Raw genomic sequence first — 20393 nt, 5'->3', positions numbered from 1 at the left:
GCAACCTCGCTAAGTCTTTCAATATTTGCCTCAAATTATTCATATGTATCATATTAAAATAATGATGACTGGGAGTGGATTGATTTTACTGATGCTGGGGATGAGAAGAGAGTTGGGTTTTCTGTGCTTCATTGTTAACTCCTGTACTGTGGTTTGAACCCAGGCATTTTCTTTTCTTTTCAGCTGTACAAAGACCTTTTAATTGATATGAAATGTAAACAGGGAAGTAATCTGATACAACTTTAGTAACAGTCCTTTGAAGACTAACTAAAGGATAGTAATTTTAACACGAATTTGGTTCAGTCATTATCATCATTATTTCTCAGAAGAAAATACATTTTCAAAAAAAGAAAAATAGTAAAAACCCAAACCGTTTCACATCCTCCTGCAGATTACAGCATGGATACCTTGGGGAGTGGTTTTGCTTCATAGCATTCCTAACTATTCATATCTAAAAGTAGTGTGTGATGCTTCTATTATACCCAGAATTACTGGAGGAAACAGAAAAGCTGATGAAAGAAAAAATTGAAGTACAACGTCAAGCTGAAAAAGAGTATGACGATCTTCAGAAGCAAGTGAAAGTCTTGGAAATAGACTTGGAAGAACAGGTCAATCGTTTCATAGAGCTAGAGCAAGAAAAAAATGCAGAACTAATGGACTTAAGACAGCAAAACCAGGCATTGGAAAAGCAACTTGAGAAAACAAGAAAATTTCTAGATGTAAGTATGGCAAAAGGCTAGTTTCATGAAGGTGAGTGGGCACCTGTACTGAGGTTTGGTTGAGGGGGAAATGCTATTTTTTCCCAGATTCCGAGCAGACATGAAAAAGCAGATGATAGTAACAGTGTATTAGGTTCCAGCCCAAGAATTTAATTAACCAATTAAAAGTTTAATATTACTTTGAGGTGCTTGCTTGGGACAGCTCCATATTTGTAAATATAAATTAATAGGGTGTTTAAAATAATGGGAATCTTCTAAATTTATGAGGAAACATGTTTTTGTGACCTTCATTTTTTAAACAGTTTGTGGAATTTCCATGTTTTTCAATAAAGTCTGTTAGAATTAGTATAAAGTCTGTGCAAAGTCCTGCACCTGGGTCAGGGCAACCCCCGATATCAATACAGGCTGGGGGATGAAGGGATTGAGAGCAGCCCTGCCAAGAAGGACTTGGGGGTGCTGGTGAATGAAGGGCTGGACATGAGCCAGCAATGTGCACTTGCAGCCCAAAGAACCAACTGTGTCCTGGCCAGCAGGTTGTGGGAGGTCATTCTGCTCCTCTATTCCGCTCTGGTGAGACCCCCACCTGCAGTGCTTGCACTCAGTTCTTGGGGTCTCCAGCACAGGAAGGACGTGGACCTGTTGGAACAAGTCCAGAATGGCCACAAAAATTATCAGAAGGATGGAGCACCTCTCCTGTGAGATGAAAGACTGAGGGAATTGGGATTGTTCAGCCTGGAGAAGAGAAGGCTCTGGGGAGACCTTATTGTGGCATTTCTATCCTTGAAGGGGACAAGAAAGATGAGGACAAACTTTTTGTCAGGACCTGTTGTGATAGGACAAGGAGTAATGGTTTTAAACTAAGGGTAGATTTAGATTAGATATAAGGAGGAAATTTTTTACAATAAGGGTGTGAAAAACTGGAACAGGTTGCCCAGAGAAGTGGCAGATGCCCCACCCGTTGAAGTATTCCAGATCAGGTTGGATGGGGCTCTAAGCAACCTGATCTAGTTTAAGTTGTCCCTGTTCATTGCAGGGGGTTGGACTAGATGACTTTTAAAGGTCTCTTCCAACTCAGACTATTCTATGATTCTTTAAATGAAGTAGTCAGTATAATTTGTATTTGAAAATGAAAAGCGTAATTTTTCTTAGGTTTCTTTTATAGTCTTTCTTCATAGTATCCATAATCTACCTCTAGATACTACACTGCACCTTCCAGCCAGTTATATTGTATGTGTACTTGTCCCCATTCACAGTAACAGCTCCCTTTCTTTTACCCAGATTCTTCCTGCCTCAGGCCGATTCTGCGCTTTTGTTTTGGACTCTGCCTCATTTTCAGCAAAGACCATCTTTCCCCCCTCCTTCTTTTCCCATTTTATTCCTATTATGTGTTGGTGCTGCTATTGGGGAAAAAACCTACTGTTTCCATGCCTTCTCAATTAACACTCTAGCTAACAGCAGTAGGGTGGAATAACTTCTTACGTAATAAATGTAACACCTGTGACACCTTCTCTGCATAATCAATTACTAAGCAGTAATTAGCACAGATGAATTTGCTTTCTTTCACTTTCTACAGTTACAAAATTACTTTTCTCACTGAAACTAGCCTGTCATAGTAGGACAAGGTTTGGAAGCAAAACCTCCTATTTCAAGTCCCATAGTCATGTATGCATTATGGTTTGGATTATCAATAGCATGAACCAGAGAGTTACACACACACTACTGAGTAGCTGTTTGTGCTAGCAGCATTAGAATTCTACTGTTTCCTAGAAACAGCAAGTGAGTTTTTAAAATCTGCAGCTTGTAAAGGCTGAGGTTTTATTCTGCTTTCCTGAATTTTTGCAATATATTTTTTGCATTTCTCTTTGTATCAGATTCAGCTAGTTTGTTTTAATGCATCTGATAAGGTTTGTCTGGGTTATAAAGGGGCATTTAAAGATGATTCTTCACTGCATGTTACCAGTTGCGTGTTATTTTCTATATAAAGTTGCATTTCCCAAATGTCAGACTGGGACATAACAACTGAAACTGGTCAAAAGTAAAACTGAAATACAAGATTCAAGCACTTTATAAGTATTTTTTTCTGGTAGTTCCTCATCAGTATTAACACAGTGTAAATTTCTATTCTGAATTTCTATTTATGCTACATTTATTGAAGATAAACATTAGGAAAGAAAATCATAAAAGACTGACTTATTGTTTGTGTAGTGTACCTGGAACAGAAGAAACAAACCTGTCATTTTTGTGAAGTATTACTTAATGTGTCTATGCTGTGCTAATTTTTGATTAAAAATGTGAAATTTATTGCCCCAAATGATAAAGACATTTTTTTTAGTGGTAGCTGCAATAGGTTCTGCTGTCTTAAAAGTACTGACATACTGTTACCAGCCTCACATTAACAGAAGTAAGAAATAGTAATTTACATGATTTACTTCATTTACATAGTTTTTAAATCAAGTGGTATATCCACATAATTTCTTTACTTACAGGAGCAAGCAATTGACCGAGAACATGAGAGAGATGTATTCCAGCAAGAGATACAGAAGCTGGAACAACAGCTTAAGGTTCCACAAAGGAGTCAGCCTGTCAATGAACATCAAACCAGAGAGGTAACACATTTTATTACTTGCACTTAATGAATATAAATGACAAGTTGACAGCTGTTAAGATGTTATAATGAAGCTATTTTATGGTGTACCTACTCTACATCCATTTACAAGCCAGGAAAGTAAATCCCTTGAGAATGAAGGGTAAGGTGTTGAGGAAAGTGGTGAAACTGTGTTTTGGAAGTTTTTTTGGGCTGGTTGGTTGTTTGATTTTAGTCATACAGAAACTTTGTAACTTTCAAAAAGGCTCTTTTATATAACTTAACTTAGAAAATCCACTGTTCTCAAAAACCTGTGGAAACGTTCAGGACTATTTTAGCAATTTTACGTGTTATGTTGTTTTGTGACATCCTGTTTATAGCACAGGTACACCACTGAGGGAATTGAGTTACCAAGGTTTAGCACCTGAGATGTAGTAACACTCTTTATGTACACTTGAACCTCCCCAGTGAAAGTCTGTTTGCACTGAAACAAATTCGTACTGTACATATTTAGAACAGCAGCTCAAGGGAGTCACAGAAAGCTCTTAGATCAAGGAAAATCAAGAAAAGTGGCAGCAGTTACAAATGTTATGTATTCTGATGCTTTCGCATGTTTTTTTTGATGACCTGTTAGTCAATTAAATTTTTTTTTAATGTGGATTTTCTTGTGTTTTGCTTTTTCATCAGTGCATGCATTTTGCATGATTTTCTTGCTTGATTTTCAGTACTAAAATGCCTCTTACTAAGTTGAATTGTGATAATCAAAGCAAACCTCTTACTGAGGTAGTTCTGTTGCTGTAATTCAGTTCTTAAATATTAGCAATATTTAGTATTCAATATTGCATAAAATAGTGGAAGATGTCCCTGCCCATGACAGGACGGTTGGAACTAGGTGATTTTTAAGGTCCCCTCTGACCCAACCCATTCTATGATTCTAGGATATAGATTAGGGCCATAGACAGGAATAGAACATAAATTGATATATGTGAGATGTAAGTTGTCAAAGTACTTATTTACTTAGAATTTGCTGGTTTAGGACTGTATTTCCCTGGGGGTTTTAATATATTTTAATACAAAGGTTTGTAAGAAGTCTTATGAAGTGTTCAGTCAGTGCTATGTGATATGGTTATCATTGGCCTCTGTGAACAATGAATCTTCTGGAATTAGCTTGGTATGTGTTAAAAAAGCATACGGAGCAATTCTGCATCAATTTCCTTCTGTTGCAAAGTGTGTGCGCACTCCTCTGCTGCTGGCACATTCCACAGATGGAGGGGACTCTAGCACAATTAATTTTCCTGAATCTGGGATGTTCATTTTGGGTTTATTTTGTTATTTGTCTGTTTATAGTTCGGACCATGGGTAGCGTGTGAATTGCTGGTTAAAATTGCTGTCCTGTTTGTCTGTACAGAATCTATATGTAAAAATCATCCTGATTTATATGCACATGTACACGTGTGTATACTCTTAAGTTGGCAGATATGCTACAATGGAAATTTAAAGCATGCTGGAAAATGAAAGACAGCTGTAACTGTGATTAAAATTTTGAGATTAGTATTAGATTTTTTTAATTAGAATTCTTTAGTAGGTAGAAAGATAGACAGATAATGTCTGCAAGCATCACACATGTAGCAGCTATTTTAGAGTTTGGTGGTGTTGAATGTGATACATTACAAATTATAGACAAGGATTTTCAACACTGTATTAGATTTATGTTTATTTTTTATCAAATGAGGCACACAGTCTTACTATATGGTATATTTTGATGTCACAATTTTCCTTGGAATATTTAATAAATATACATTTTATCATTATTTCTCATGCTTTGCTGAGATACTGCTTTATTTTTCATAGTTGCACAGTTTTTGAAATAGTCTTGTACTTTACCTGAATGCTGTGAGCATTTTCAGTTGATAACTTTGATTCTTTTTTCCTGTTGTTTCAGCTTTGCCAACTTATTCCAGGGAGGGTTGTCATAAAGAGTCTACTCTAGACTTGATTTTTGTTTTTCCATTTCTCTCTCAGGACTTTTCTGAGGTCACTTCAGACTTTGATGTTACTCATGGATGGATAACGTCAATAATACCATCCTATCAGCTTTATGTTCTGATCTTCTTCTCTCCTATCTGTTGAAATGCTTTGAGTCTTCTACATTTGGCTACATCATAACTTCCTAATTGTAAATACTGAAATCAGTTTCTTGAGTGGGACAAAGATTGCTTTCCATGTCTCTTGCTCGATTGCTTAGTTTAACTCAGGTCTTAACTCTTGCATCATACTATGGGTTTGTTATGCATCTTTCTTATCTGTAATTTCAATTAATAGTTTCTGAAATACAGCCAAAAATGGATAGATACTCCTATCTCTGCTACTTCACTTAGTCTTTTAATATGTTGTTTCTGAGCTGCAAACATCTGACCTACTGAGATTCAGAATACTTTATTTGGATGCTTTGTCCCCCATAGAAAGTAAAATGATATCTTCCATGACATCTGTTTGGTTCCATTTAAGAAACTCAACAAGAAAGCAAAACTTCCTGTTCTTGAGATTGAAGTGTAGCAATTCTCTTCCAGTGCTAAAGACCCAGTGAGTTTTAGGATATTTCTGTATGTCACTAATCAGCTCCTCCCTTTGAATAATTTTGTCACAAGCTTTTGTAACAATTACATTCCTCAAAGAGGCAAGTAGCATCTTGACTTTAGGGTCAAGACATTCCATCCATAGATGTTAAAGGCATCTTTTTAGTGGGCTGCATAGGAATGCCATGCTGCTTGCTTTTAAGTGACTAGAAAGTCTGAAGGCTTCAGAAAGACAAGGTCAGTTCTAGAGAGAAGGCAATGTAGCACAGAACATATCAGTTCTTTAAAATACTATTTGTATTTGTTGGATGTAGTACTGCAGTATTCTAACTGTACATTCTGTTTCACCTAAAGAGTAGGAGTTTTGTTATTGCTGTCAAAAATGAGTGGTGTTGCTTTTGCTACCAAACCTTTCCAGTGTGGTACAATATATTAATCTTCTTGCCATATTGTCACCAGGTTGAACAGTTAACAAATCATCTCAAAGAAAAAACAGACAAATGCAGTGAGCTTTTGCTCTCTAAGGAGCAACTTCAGAGAGATATACAAGAACGAAATGAAGAAATTGAGAAGCTAGAATGCAGGATAAGAGAACTGGAACAAGCCTTAATCATCAGTGCAGACAATCTGCAAAAGGTATTGCTTGGTCTAAACTTATCAAGGATTTGCTACTTTCTTATTTTCTTGAGACAAAAACAGTGTATTTTTTAATCTGACTATTAGTAATATAATTTCTGTTTAAAGGTAGAGGAAAGGAAACAGTTTGGTACCATCATAGTAAAGGGAGAGTTACCTCTTGAAGTACAATTGCAAGCTGAACGAGAAGCTGTGGACAGAAAGGAAAAGGAGGTAAAATTTTAGCCTGTGAAATGTTCCATGTTTTCTCTGATATTTTGTTTTGTCAGTTTTTGCTTTCTGTTTTGTTTAGTGAACTATACAGATAAAATTTTTTACAGATCACAGAGACAGCAGTCCAATTCCCCTTGAAATTCTCTTGAGAGTGAGAGCCATGATAGTTGTTCTATTTTAATATTTATGACTTGCAAGAATGTTTCTGAAATCAAAATTCAGCCCAATTAAGAAAAACTTCATGGCAATTTCAACTGATTTTTTAGATGGGGTTTAAAATTCCATTCAGTTTAAGGACTCGGGTCACTGACTACACATTCTTTTGTTTGTGCATAGCAAACCAGTTCACTGTAGACATTGTACTTGAAAATTATGGCATTTAATTTTTGGTATGGCTGTCTACTCGTTTTCCACCATTATTTTTTTTTTGAAACATAGGTCACGAACCTTGAGGAACAATTGGAGCAGTTTCGAGAGGAGCTAGAAAATAAAAATGAAGAAGTTCAGCAATTGCACATGCAGCTAGAAATTCAGCTAAAGGAGTCCACTACACACTTACAAGAACTTGAACAAGAGAACAAATTATTTAAGGTAACTACATAACAGAGAAGCCCAGAGCTTTATTCTCTCTCCTCTCCAGAAATAAAGTCTTTGAAAATGGCCAGACACCAAATTCTTTCTCTTTCTTAAGCATTTCATAGTTCAACTTGCAAAAATATTAAAAAGCTCATATAATTACTTCTCATTCCATGGAATCTGTTTATTTTAATTCTTACACCTGAAATACTCGGAGAAGTATATGCAGAAAGTGTTATGTACACCTCTAACATGTTTTGTTGTTGTTTTTTTTGGCAGGATGAAATGGAAATATTGGGACTAGCTATCCAGAAATCTGAAGATACCACCATAAAGGACCATCATTTGGTAGCTGGGAGGCTTGCACACATCATGCAAGAAAAGGAGCAGGAAATACATCATCTTCATGAACAAATTGCAAAACTGCAGCAGCAGCTTGAGGCCACAACTGACAACAAGGTCCATACTTCTGAAATCTTTTTCAGAGTCCTACTTTGTCCTGCTAGTTGTTTGAAGGAAAAAGCCTCTCTGTCCCCCACCAAATACATTCGCTTCTATTGCTGCCTTAGTTTAAAAACACAAATGGTTCCGTTTCAAGCAATGCTTTAAACCTAATCTCTTTTTCCTCTTTAGTCTGATTTTTTATGAAGGATGCTTTTTGCTTGCTTTTCTTTTTAATTATTTTGCCTTATTTCTGCTTGAGTTTTTGTCTTAAATTCTTCATTTCTTATTCTTCTAATACTTCTGAACATTTAATAGTATGCGGATAGCTGAATTCAATCTCAGCATTCATTTTAACATCTTCCTTCCAGTGACTTACATTCAGTGTTATGTTTGAGTGACACCTGCTGGATCACATTAGATTTTAAATTTATTTTATCAGTTGAACTTTTGAGCCCCATACTTGTGTGAATACTCTGTCATCATACCAGTGCTGGCAACATCTTTTGTCCAGTTTGAGGAGCAAACAAAATGCTGTGTTTTATTAGAAATAGAGACCAAGAAAAAAAGAAGCAGATTCATCTTTTATTTACTGAGATTTAACACCTGTAGTTTTCTGTTATTTTTGAATGATGTGTTTTTACGATAATAAGCTTCATCTTCTTTTGGGTTACTTCTATTTTTTACAGATAAAACACACTTGATTTCAACAGAAATACTGCTTATTTTACATTGATGTAAGTGACAGCAGAAACAGACCTTCAGTCACATTTTTTATAGAAAGAAAAATTGATTTTTTCAGTGGGTGCATTTTTGATTCTTACCACTTTAAATGTCATTTATTAGCCATAAGCTTTAACTCAAGAGCAAGTATTATGCATTAAGTTAAGAACAGGATTTCTGTTACCCCTTAGTAGCTGACTGAACATTTAGGCTAACATTTACTAGAACATATTTAATCCACTGGGGCCCTCTGGTGGTCTAGTGGTTAGGATGCGGCACTTTCACCGCCGCGGCCCGGGTTCGATTCCCGGTCAGAGAAAAAGTCCCCCGGGTAGATGGAGCTCATCAGCCCTGTAAGGCCATCCATCTAAGAGAAGGTCACTCTATACAAACCTACATCCTGAGGACCTCACTGCCACCGTCCAAGCTTGCTCAGCCCCGGCAGATGAACCTCAGGATTAAAGGGTGGGCTCAGCTCAGCGCACACTGTGTCTCACCTAAAAAATCCACTGCGCAGGCTCGAAGGGTAAAGACCCTTCCCAAATCTTCGTTCGCGAAGACTGGCCATATTTAATCCACTGAAATAGAGCTCTGACTAAGCTGGATAATTTCACTGAGTCTTTATGTGCAAAATGCAGTTATAAAGAACCTCAGTGAATAATGACAGAACTTTGAATTGGATTTAGGAAATTGCATTTAGGAAACATCATACTTCAGGAATCCAGAATGGTTTTACTCTATACAATAACTCTAGTAATAGAGTTAAAATTCTTACCTTGAGAAAAATACCCAAAATTCAGTTATAATTCATCTTAATGATTGGTTCTTCTCCTGTTATATGAAGCTTCATTTTCTTAATTTCATCCTCTTACTTGGTTTTATTTTTCAGGACATTAAATAATTACTCTGCTTGATTATGAGATCAATATTAAATATTAATAAATTATTTTTAGGTTAATCCTTTTTCTAAGTCACTTAGACATCTTCATCCCACTAAGTGCTTTTCTTTTAATTACTGTATTTGCCTTCTGTGGGCCTTTATTCCATTATGTTGTGAAGAACAGAAACTGTTATGCTGAGTTGATAGCAATCACCAGGATCACTTTCTTCTGCCTGCGGCACAGGGGTTGAAACTAAGGTCTCTTCCAACCCAAACTATTCTATGATTTTGAGCTTTCTGTAGTCTCTGTGGATTTTTAAAATTAGGTTCTTGGTTGGAAAATCAGCCTCCCTAACTTATATAGTCACATTTATCTTTTGTTTTTGTACATATTATGCTTATTACAAAGTCATCAACTTATTCTATTTAACTAAGCGTAGTGAAGTATAGAGAGACAAAGGAAAAAACATGGCTGTTTGATAATGAATTTAGTCACCTTTCTTCTTTTCTGCATTTTTTCTTCATATTTCTAAAAGACCTTTTTAGAGTTCTTACCTATTTTATATACCATAACTGATTTTATTGATAATATGTATTTCCAAATATTTTTGACATATTTTCTTCTGTCTTTTTCATTTCCAGTGTAAAAGCACTGTTCATTTCAGATCTCCAAACATTCCATTAAAAAAATAGATCCACTTTGTTTCTTAGACTTACTGCTTACAGTCTGGGCTGTCTTTATTTTGTCTTTGTAAAGACAAAATCTTTTGTCATTCTCCTACATTCAAATGAGAATTTGCCTCTACTGCAATTTAACAAGAAGGTTTTTTAATTAATTTTATTAAACTTATTCTATTGGATTCTAATAACTTCTTTTTATTCCTTTTGCTAAGACTTTTTTATTTAGTAAATTTAGTGTTCGTCAACACTAGTCTTTCCATTTTTGTTTCTACTCATTATTAAAAGATGTCTTCTCAGTTCTGCATCATGAAGTCATCACCTTCATATTTGCTCAGTTACATCATTTTATTAATTTCCTGAAATTTTGGGCCCCTTATGCAGTCCCTTATGCAGACCTTCTAAAGCCCAGTGTCTTTAGAAGTAATCTAGGACAGTATTATTCTCACTGTCTTCATGTCTTCACCATTTGTTTTGGATAGTCATATATATTGTAAAATAAATACTTCTTTAACTTTGTCTCTCTTTACTTTGATTTAAACTATAGCACAAAGTAATAATTGTGCTCTGGGTCTATGAGTACTATTTGCCCTGTATGTTTTTGAGCACTCTGCATATGTGTGTGCACACACACAGAGACAGACAAACACGTATTTAGGTTGGTGGTAGAAAATGTCAGAGTCAACGGATAGGTGTTTTCTGTAGTCTCAGATTAAAAGTGTTCTTTCTCTGAATATTACAAATGCTTTCATTTCATCCAATGTTTTAATACCTGTTTTGCAGTTCTTTATGGTCACAGGCTACTTTGACAGTCCTGTTCTAAGTCTGTATTCTCATAAAACTTTAGAAGAGACATCATACTAAGAAGTTCACTGAGCACATACTTTGATTTACAAGATGTTTCAACATTTGATTAAACTGTTTCTGTGAAGTCCAGGACAAAAATTATCTGAGGGTTTAATAGTTACCTGTTATAAAATCCTTTTCTTGGGTTTGTTTTTTTTTTTTCCCCCCAGGTTATTGAAGAGCAAAATGAGCACATACGTGAGCTTGAAGTCCGGGTAGAATGTCTGAAGAGTGAACAAGAACGTGTGAAGAAAAAAAATGATGAGGAAGTAGAGCAGTTGAATGATGTAATTGATAAGCTTCAGCAGGAACTGGCAATTATTGAACAAAAAGTACCTGCAGACATTGCTGCTTTTCAAGAAGATCCTGACAGTCTGAAACACATGCTTGAAACAGTTCTGGCAGAAAAGGAAGCTCTGGAAAAGCAAGTAGAAAACATAAATGCAGAGGCATCTCGAACAAAGAATGAGCTTGAGGAAACTAAGTTAGAAATGAATCAGTTAAAGCAAGAAATAAGTATGTTTAAAAAAGAGCATGAAAGAATAACAGAAAAATATCAGTGTGCACTGATGAAAGGTGATAAGTCAAAAACAGAAGATAGGAGCAATGGGAAAACTGAACAAGTGGAAGAAGGCTTATGTGAGGAGATAGAGGTGCTAGATCAGTCCCTGCTTAGAGCTTCTGAAGAGGATACAGGAGTCACCATTAGCAAGATGGAGATGCAACTGCAGCATCTTCAGGCATGCATTAAGGACAAAGACTCAGAACTGTGCCAGTCCTACAATGAAATAAAAGACCTGAAAGAGCAAAGCAAAACTGAAAGGGAAACACTTAAAAAGAAGATATTAGAACTGGAAAAGACACTAATGGAGAAAGTGGCTGCCGCTCTTGTGAGTCAGGTTCAGCTAAATGCAGTTCAAGAGCAGAGAAAATTCATGCAGGAAATTCAGGAAGCTTCAAAATGTGTGGAGGAAGCAAGCAAGAATGACCAAACAGTGGGTTTGAGTGGTGCAACTGAAAATGAGACAGAATCAAAATTATCACTCTTAACACAGAAGCTTAGTGAGATGGAAGACCAACTGTCAATGGTAAATCATAACTTGGAGATAGAAAAAGAAAATGTAAAAGTTGCACAAAAGGAAGCTAAAGTGAAAGAAGAGCGATTCTTAGAGCTTCAGCAATTACTAGAAGAGGTTCAAGAAAAATATAAAGGCGAGATTCAGAAATACCTGAAGCAAGAAGAAATGCAGACATATCAGGTAATTAGATGCCATTTTCTTTTGGCTTGTTTTCACTAAAACCTGTTATTTTATGTAAAGTATAAATGAAATGGTTTTTAATGAGAATAATTCTAAGAATATTCTGCTATGTGGAGTATTTTCATTTCTATATTATTCCTGGAGTTACAAAGAAGAGAAGGGTGTTATTTTAGGTGAACCGCACTATTGGTTTCCATTTTGCGTTAAAAACATCTTGCCATTTTATGAATGCAGGGTCGTTTTGAATTTTGGACATATACTTTCTTATTCTTTATTTGAATTGATATAGAGTGGAATGAATTACACTTTTACATGATGTGGAGGTAGAGATAAAAAAATTAAAATTATAAAAATTGTCTAAGAGGATTCAGAATGACATGGGAAATTATATCAATTTGTCTGTACAGGTATTTTTGGGAGGGAGGTTCATTGTTTATGTTTGTTTTGATCTTGGTTTATGTTTTCTCACTTTCCCATCTCAGTTATGAAGATATTTCCCATCATTAATTTTTCCAGTGTACATTTGTCCTGATTTCCACCCACACTGGTTTGTTGCCTCTGAATTTAAAACCTTCAGTCAAAATTGACAATGCTTGGTAATCTGAACATGGGCTTGATATCTCTAAACTTGAGAGTTTCAGCAATCATGGAACCCAGTACTGGACAAGAAAAGGTTTTAGGGTCTTTCATCCTAGTGCAGATTGAATTAATGTCATAAATGTCTTATAAATTAAATAATATTATCATACCTTATTTCCTACTCTCTGTTGACCTTCCTCCCAGTGCCTTCTGTGTGGTGTAGGCAATTTCTGCTTGCAGTTCAGTAAACTGTAAGAAGATAGTCTTTCCTCCCATGGTCTCTTAGTCTTAATTTTTTGAGACTGTTAATCCGAATAACATAACTTTGTTTTCCCCTATGATCTTTTAATTTTGTAAGTTAGTGGGAAAATGATCAGTGCTGATAATACTTGATTCTCTGCCATTTTCCCTATCTTGTGTTGCCATCTAGGTTGGAGCACAGCTCATTGAAAGTCAAAAAGAAAATGTGCTTATGAGTGAACTTGAACAAGTTAAAGAAGAGGCAGCTGCTGCTAAGGAAGAACTGAGCAGTTACAGAGAAAAGGCAGAAAAACTTCAGCAAGAACTAGCAGTAAGAACCAGATTGTTACATATTGTATTTAAAGCAACTGATTATACAGGACTTAGTGTGCAAATATGCCTGCTATAGTTTTTTTTACATCTTTTACCGAGAATGCCACCAAGAAAAACAATCGGTCAGTGCCTACTATCAGTGGAACAGAGCTGATGCTGTAGATCAGATCTTCACTTGTTGCCAAAGTACATAGTTCTACGGTCCACTGCAGTGCAACAGTGGATCTACAGATGTATTTCTTAGGAGATCATTTTTGATGCCATGTGTCATAACTGCATTAAAATAGGACTGAACTGAGCTTTAATGGTTTAGAGGATTGCTTGGATTTTAGATATTTTAAGTATTTGGAAGGACTGCAAATAAGATTCTCCATATTTACAGGTAAAAGAGGCAAATCTGATACATCTTCAGGAAGACCTGTGCAAAGTTAAAGAGAATCTAGTTCAAGCAGAAGAGAGGCTTGCAAGTTACCTGAGAAAGGACAAGGAAATGGCAAAAACTGAAAGCAAGAAGGATGCAGAAATGTCATGTGATTTGTCAACCAGTGAGTCTTCTCTAATTGGAAAAAGCTCCTCATTGCAAACAGACAAGACCGCAGAAATCAACAACTGTATGCAAACTTCACCAGTCTCTGTTAAAAATGCAGAAATCCAAATTGATTTGCAAAATGAATGTTCTTCAGAAGAGATTGCAGAGATCATAAGAGAATTTACTGAAAAAATTGACCAAATGCAAGAACTCCATGCAGCTGAAATCATGGACATGGAGACAAGGCATATCTCTGAATCTGAAGCATTAAAGAGAGAGAAGTTTGTTGCAGTGCAAGTATTGACTGAAGAATGTAATACCTTAAAGGAAGTCATAGAAACTCTACGAGCCAAAGAGGTGTGTGTTCTATTTTATATTCATTGAACTGCTTCAGTTCTTGTTCTTGCTCTTTCTACAAAAATTTCCATTTAAAGTCTGTTAAGCGTGAACCACTCCATGTTCATTATAAAGCTTTTAAGTATTCTAATGTTTCCATGGCCTTGGGAGAGACTGTGAACCCCTTCCTCAGCAATTTAAGTTGCAAGGGTGCTCAATGATCCGGTGCTTCCTTGTGCTTCTGCCTTGAACCTGTTCTGTTCTGTCAAGTGGGGACAAGTGTATTGTTGAATGCCATCTTTCTCGTCCCTGGTTTTATTTCTTTGATTGCAGGGGAAGTGGAATAAAATGGCTCACATTGTTTCCTGCTTCTTAGAAGTCAGTCCCTTATTGAGAGGGTTTAAGGGGTGAGGGGTGTTTAAAGATTGGATTGTTTTCTTTTCTAAATACAGAGAATCCCGGTTTCTGGAGTAGCACGTTCTCCACCATATCAAGCTAGAGATGGAGGTTCTAGTGGTAAGAAAAACAATTTTTATAGATTTCAAACAGCATTATGTATCAAATCTGCTTTTTTGATATTAACTTTTCTGTTAAAGAGTTTGTGCTCTAAGAAATCAAAACTACTCCCCAGAGAGAAGTAGCAGCCTGTTGCACTAACAAAAGGTGCTGAGCATACCATGTCTAATAATTTGCTACAAAAGGAAAATGTCTAAAGCGGAGATGGGTTGAGTTGAGGCATCAGATGCTAATTTTTTTTTCTTCCCACTGTAGTTCCTATATTCTTCTTACCTATTACATTATCTCTTCAGCATAACTTCATCATTTCTTGACGGTATTTAAAGCTACAACTCCCTAGCAGTGGGAGATAAGAACAGGTGCTGACTTCTCCATGAGCAATAAAAATTATTATTGTGATCCTTTTCAAGGGGAAGGCTAAGCATATTAAGAGGGGGTCATTTGGAAGAATTGTTTGTATAAGTAGTTGTTTCTCCTCTAAAACTAAACTAAGACTTTTAAGTTTGGTTGGGTTTTTTGGTTTGTTTTTTTTTTTAGTTTTACTTTGCTTTTGCTTCTTTGAAACTGAAGAAGAAAAACTATAAAACAGGTAGTCTCCAGGCTTAGAATCAACCCTTAGTGACATGCAACTATCTGTTACAACAACAAATAAAAAATACTGTTTTGATGCCTGTTCTTCAAAGCTTCACAGTAATCCAGCTTTAATGTTTTTCTCTCCTTTCATTTTAGACTCCAGTTCAGACTGGAGTCAAGGAATATATCTTGCTCAGACCCAGGGATCCGATGCAATATCTGAAGGAATAGATGAAGGTGAAACTTCAGCTGATTTACTTCCAAAAAAAATTAAGGTAAAATAGACCCGATCTTTTTTTTTTTAATGGACCAAGAGTGATACTAAACAAAAGTTTAGATTAGCTGCTGCTTGATCCAGTGAAAAGAGAGACATCTAGATAAGTTTTAGTGTTGACTATTTTAATACAAAATAATTCTGAACAATGATGCACATTTTTGCATTTTAAATGAGATTAAATATGAATTTTGTAAATAGCTTGTTCTCAATTATGATTATGAGAAATAAAACTATTGTTAATTATAATTTATTGTAGTTGAACTGTATTAATGATAATGTCATGATCATATGTAATTTTATAGATTCTCTTGGTATAGGTTTAGAATAATAGCTATGTTATGAAAGCAAACATACATATTTATTATAAACAGTAAGGGTATCATGCTTTAATTACATTTAAAAAAAGGTCTTTTATGACAAAGCCCCGGCTTCATAGTAATTTCAAAAAATGAATTGCAAAGCTCAATTGGAAGCTTCCCAAGACTTTGTTTTTAAAATGTCAGTTTCCATCAGCAACTATGCTAAAAAATTAAAAATTGATTTGACAGATGTACACTGGAAATTTTCTTTTGAAACTGAAGAAAAATACACCTATTTAATAAATTTCTATTTAAGAGATATTAGTAACTCAGTGAAACGTCCATCTTTGATATGGGGAAGTATAAATAGTTTCTTTACGCTGATCAGATTAGAGTACAAATATTCCAATATGTATGAAATAAGATTATTATTATTGTTGTTTGTTTTATTATATGTTGTTGTTACTGGCATTACTGATTTCTTTTTGCATTTATTGTAGGGTTTGCTGAGAGCAGTCCATCATGAAGGCATACAGGTGCTGTCTCTCACTGAATTTCCATACGGTGAAAGAGACCTGTCACCTCATAAGCAAGAGCCAGAACCTTGGCTAGAGGAAAGAAAAGCTTTTATAAGCACCATTTCATCTTTGAAAGATCTGATTGCAAAAATGCAACTTCATAGAGAAGCTGAGGTATAAATGATGTCATAAGATCCTATCTAAGTAAAAAATAATTTATGATAACCTGATAAGACACATTCACAGTTCAGGTTTAAATGCTTAAATACAGTGTTACAAGGCAAAATATTTTAAAAATATGCTGTAAAACTGCATATTGCACTTTATGGTAATAGTCTGTCTTAAATTACAGCTTGTATTTATTCTTCTGTGCGTTGATATCTTTTGGCTATATTAGATCCACCTTTTAAAAAGAATTCTATTTCGAAAGCATGTTGCAGGAGCAGTTAAAGAAGATTTTTTAATGATGTTATTTATTGGTGTGGTAGAACTTAGATACTATTAAAAAGATATTGTAGTGAGATGTTGTAGTGAGAGAATTATTTAAAATACAACATAGTATTAATCAGTAATCTGTTAAAACTTTTTAGGACTTACTTGCCTGTTAAATTACCCCAGTTAGACTTTTGGATATATGTAGGTAGTTTCTATTATTTCAGCATTTTCTTTAGCATGCAAAGTGGGGAGATTAACTTCATGTCATTTAAAATGTGACAGCCTAGGAACATACATGTAACGTAAAAATTTAAAGAATAATGTGATACAATAATATAAATAGTAACTACCCAGGCCTAAGCTTTCAGTTACAAAAAGCTAAATCGCCTCCATCTAAAACACAGATAAAAGTTTAGCATTTGTGAATGCAGAAGAAATCATAACGTATACAATAAATGCATCCATTTTAATGAATTAATGTTATACAGTTATTTAGTAAGAAAAGCTAAATATTCCATTGAAAATACTTTACATAAAATTGTAATGATGTAGTCTTTCAGTTCTGCTGATTAAATTTGTTTTATACCACTGCAGATTTACGCAAGTACTGAGTCTCCTGAAAATGTCTCAGACTGGCGAGGAGAACTTCTGCGTGCTATTCAACAGCTTTTTGTGAGGGAACAAAATGTTCTTCTTGCTGCATTTCAAACTGAACTGGCAGAACTGGGCACAAGAGATGCAGTGATATTGATGAATCAGTTAGAGCACAGACTACAAGAGCAGGTAATATAAACCATACTGTAGTCAAAGTGTTTGTCTACATTAGATTTTAATTTTGAATGTATAAATTCATTAAAAATATACGTATTAATAGTAGTTTTGACAGTCTAAGAGTGAAAACAAAGTCAGACTTGTAGGGGGAAGTGGTGTCTTTAAAAAAAAATTATGTGGCATGGAGAAGAGATTTTTGGGTGCACGAGTTATAATACAAATACTGCTTTCAGAGATCAATTTTAATTAAACAGAGCTGTCCTGAGCTAGATGTCATTAAGTTAATTAGGATTACTTTATATTGTGTAAGAGAAAAAGGTAGCTTGTATATATGAAGCAAGTTGTAAGAAGAGGAAGTGCTAAGGCTGCTGTGGGACAGAGAGAGATCAGTTATCACCTCTGAAACATGGAAGGATTAGTAAGAAATATTACAGTTTGCCAGAAAACTGATAGTTCTTCTCATTCTGTAACTTTGGTGCCTAGTAGAGAAATAAAAAAATAGTTCTTCAAAATATTATAATATTAACTTAATTGAAAATGTTTTGAATGTGCATGCACTATGAATATATAAGTAAATGTGATATCAACATCATAGATATTATTATGTATTTATTATATTATTGTTAGTTATTCTAATTAGATATTCTAATAAAATCTGGAGTTTTACTTTGAAATGTTTCTAATGCTAATAGGCTACTAACCAGAGAGCAGCAATGGATTGTCTTCAGAATGCAGACAGAAGAAGTTTGCTGATGGAGATTCAAGTATTGCATGCTCAGATGAAAAGTAATCCAAAGAGAGAACAAGAGATTGATTCAAAAAGCCAAGGTGACTTCTCTGGTAATATATGAGTGTTTCCAAACACTTTCATGGAAGTGCTCATAATGTTATAAGTTACAAAAATGCTGACTTTCTTTGCTCTCTGATTTTGACATATGTTCTGAACATACATACTTTTCATCTTTTTCAATCCTATTGAACTGATCTTGAAAAAATTGAGATATAATCTGTGTTCTTATGACTTGTATCAAATTGAGAGTGATACAAAGTTATGTTCAATTGCTATAAAAATTGAGCTTGTATTTTAAGGTTATTTTCCATGTATATGCTTCACTGTTTAGGTTCAACAGATTTGAAATTATCTAAGTTGGATAGTCAGTCATAATGCAGAAACTAAGAAGCAATTAGAACGAAGAACAAAAAATTCAGAGAGCAGGTATACTTTAAAATTAAGTTAAAACTCACTGTCAGTGTTTAGTTACAAAAATTGAGTCATAAGTATGCATATATAATATGCCTAACTTCAGTTATCTTAGTCATTATCCAAGTTATGCATATTGATATGGTTGCACACGTTTTATAGCCTTTAAGAAGTTCAGGAGTTGAAGTGATTTCTTAAAAGTGTGAAAGGTATTCAAGTGTAAAAGGCATGATTTTGCTTTTATTCCACATATGAAAGAATATTTTTTTTTAAAATATCACTCTTAATGATAACCTTGTGGTTATGCTCTGGCTAGGGAAAGCTTTGGACAGTGTTTGTTTACGAAATAATTTCCCTATTGTTGGTATTCTCATTAGAAACACTGGAGTATAATATGCAGCAGAAGCAGTTACAGCTACTGGAGATGCAAGTGGAGCTCCGGAGTATGAAGGACAGAGCAGCTGAGCTTCAGGAACAGCTGAATTCAGAGAGAATGATGGGCGCAGAGCTGAAGAATGAACTTGCACAAGCCAAACTAGAGCTTGAAGCAACCCTTAAAGCACAGCACAAGCACTTCAAGGACCTAGAAACCATCAGGTTGGCTTTCAGTTGGCAGCTCAGCTTTCTGTGTTGACTGTGAAGATTCTCTTTCTGTCATGGTTTGAGATTGCCCCCCGGGAGCCAGGGGGCCTAGAAGCGATTGGATGCCAGGGCAGTTCCCCCTGGAGGGCCAATCACTGCCCGTCTTGTTCACTCCTGCTGAAAAATCACATATACACAACCGGTGGAAGTTGTTGGCAATCAGTCTGTGTCTGCTGTGTGTATGTGGGTGTGTGTGAGAGAAGGCCCGGGGGTGGCAGGGCCTCCTTCTTCCCCCTCTGGGGGGAAGGGGGGCCCTGCAGCCCCACAACTCTGCCTAAGCTAGGGTTGGAGGCAGCATTACTTTATTTGTGTAAAATAAATGTATATATACTTCCCCTTTCCCCCTTAGAGGTGTCTGCCTGAAAATTTCTCCTCGGTGTTGAGATAAAATATTGGGAAGGGGTGGGGGAAGCCTGGAAATTGGATTTTAGATTTTTGTGGTGGTCTCAAATCACCACATTTTCCTAATCTGAAATCATAATACTGATTTTATTAAGGGCATTGATCTCATGTAATGTAAATGCTTCTCGGTTTTTCTGTAAAACATATCTGAAAAAAAATGGACTTTTTCTCCATTCAGTAAAAAATGTAATTCCATTCTTAGTTTGATTTAATGATTTATTAATATCAAGATTCTTTTTAAATTTTGACACAGTAGGCTACTGTATATGAGCTAATTAATAGACCATATTTATTAAAGGTTTTTCTGCTTCTAAAACTGAACATGGAGAAAAAAAATCCAAAGTTAAGATGACTGTGCAAGTACTTCCATAAGTACTCCTAAGTGTTGCTTTGACATGGTTGGTAGCAGACGTAACAGGCCAAATATTTGGTACTTAAGAAAGCCATTATTATGCCTGTACCAGAGAGATGTGCCCATGTACAGTATCTTAATGTTCAGCTCAGAGCTAACAAATTAATCTGGAGTTTGAATTAGGATTACTTTAAAGATTACCTTACAGCCTTTACAGACTATCAGGAGAAAAATTTCTTTGCAAACTGATGCAAAATTG

The 20393-nt window shown here is 35.4% G+C and overlaps 1 protein-coding gene across 7 annotated transcripts in view; it reads left to right on the top strand.

Moving 5' to 3' along the window:
* AKAP9 (A-kinase anchoring protein 9) overlaps positions 1 to 20393 on the top strand; it is a 115865-nt gene that overhangs the window by 83490 nt on the left and 11982 nt on the right. For 5 of the 7 annotated variants that reach the window (XM_032683242.1, XM_032683287.1, XM_032683279.1 and 2 more), the window contains 15 exons: positions 487 to 719; positions 3206 to 3325; positions 6339 to 6515; positions 6624 to 6728; positions 7167 to 7319; positions 7584 to 7763; positions 11043 to 12131; positions 13141 to 13281; positions 13666 to 14169; positions 14601 to 14664; positions 15394 to 15512; positions 16314 to 16505; positions 17361 to 17549; positions 18230 to 18377; positions 19116 to 19335. In XM_032683242.1, coding sequence (XP_032539133.1) covers positions 487 to 719; positions 3206 to 3325; positions 6339 to 6515; positions 6624 to 6728; positions 7167 to 7319; positions 7584 to 7763; positions 11043 to 12131; positions 13141 to 13281; positions 13666 to 14169; positions 14601 to 14664; positions 15394 to 15512; positions 16314 to 16505; positions 17361 to 17549; positions 18230 to 18377; positions 19116 to 19335 — 3634 coding nt within the window. The remainder of the gene's footprint in view (positions 1 to 486; positions 720 to 3205; positions 3326 to 6338; positions 6516 to 6623; positions 6729 to 7166; positions 7320 to 7583; positions 7764 to 11042; positions 12132 to 13140; positions 13282 to 13665; positions 14170 to 14600; positions 14665 to 15393; positions 15513 to 16313; positions 16506 to 17360; positions 17550 to 18229; positions 18378 to 19115; positions 19336 to 20393) is intronic. The other 2 variants (XM_032683271.1, XM_032683250.1) reach the window with 1 other exon arrangement.

Source organism: Chiroxiphia lanceolata, chromosome 1 (assembly GCF_009829145.1).
Source record: "Chiroxiphia lanceolata isolate bChiLan1 chromosome 1, bChiLan1.pri, whole genome shotgun sequence".
NCBI lineage: Eukaryota > Metazoa > Chordata > Aves > Passeriformes > Pipridae > Chiroxiphia > Chiroxiphia lanceolata.
Note: the sequence above shows the minus strand (reverse complement) of the source record. Positions and strands in the feature narration are given on the sequence as shown.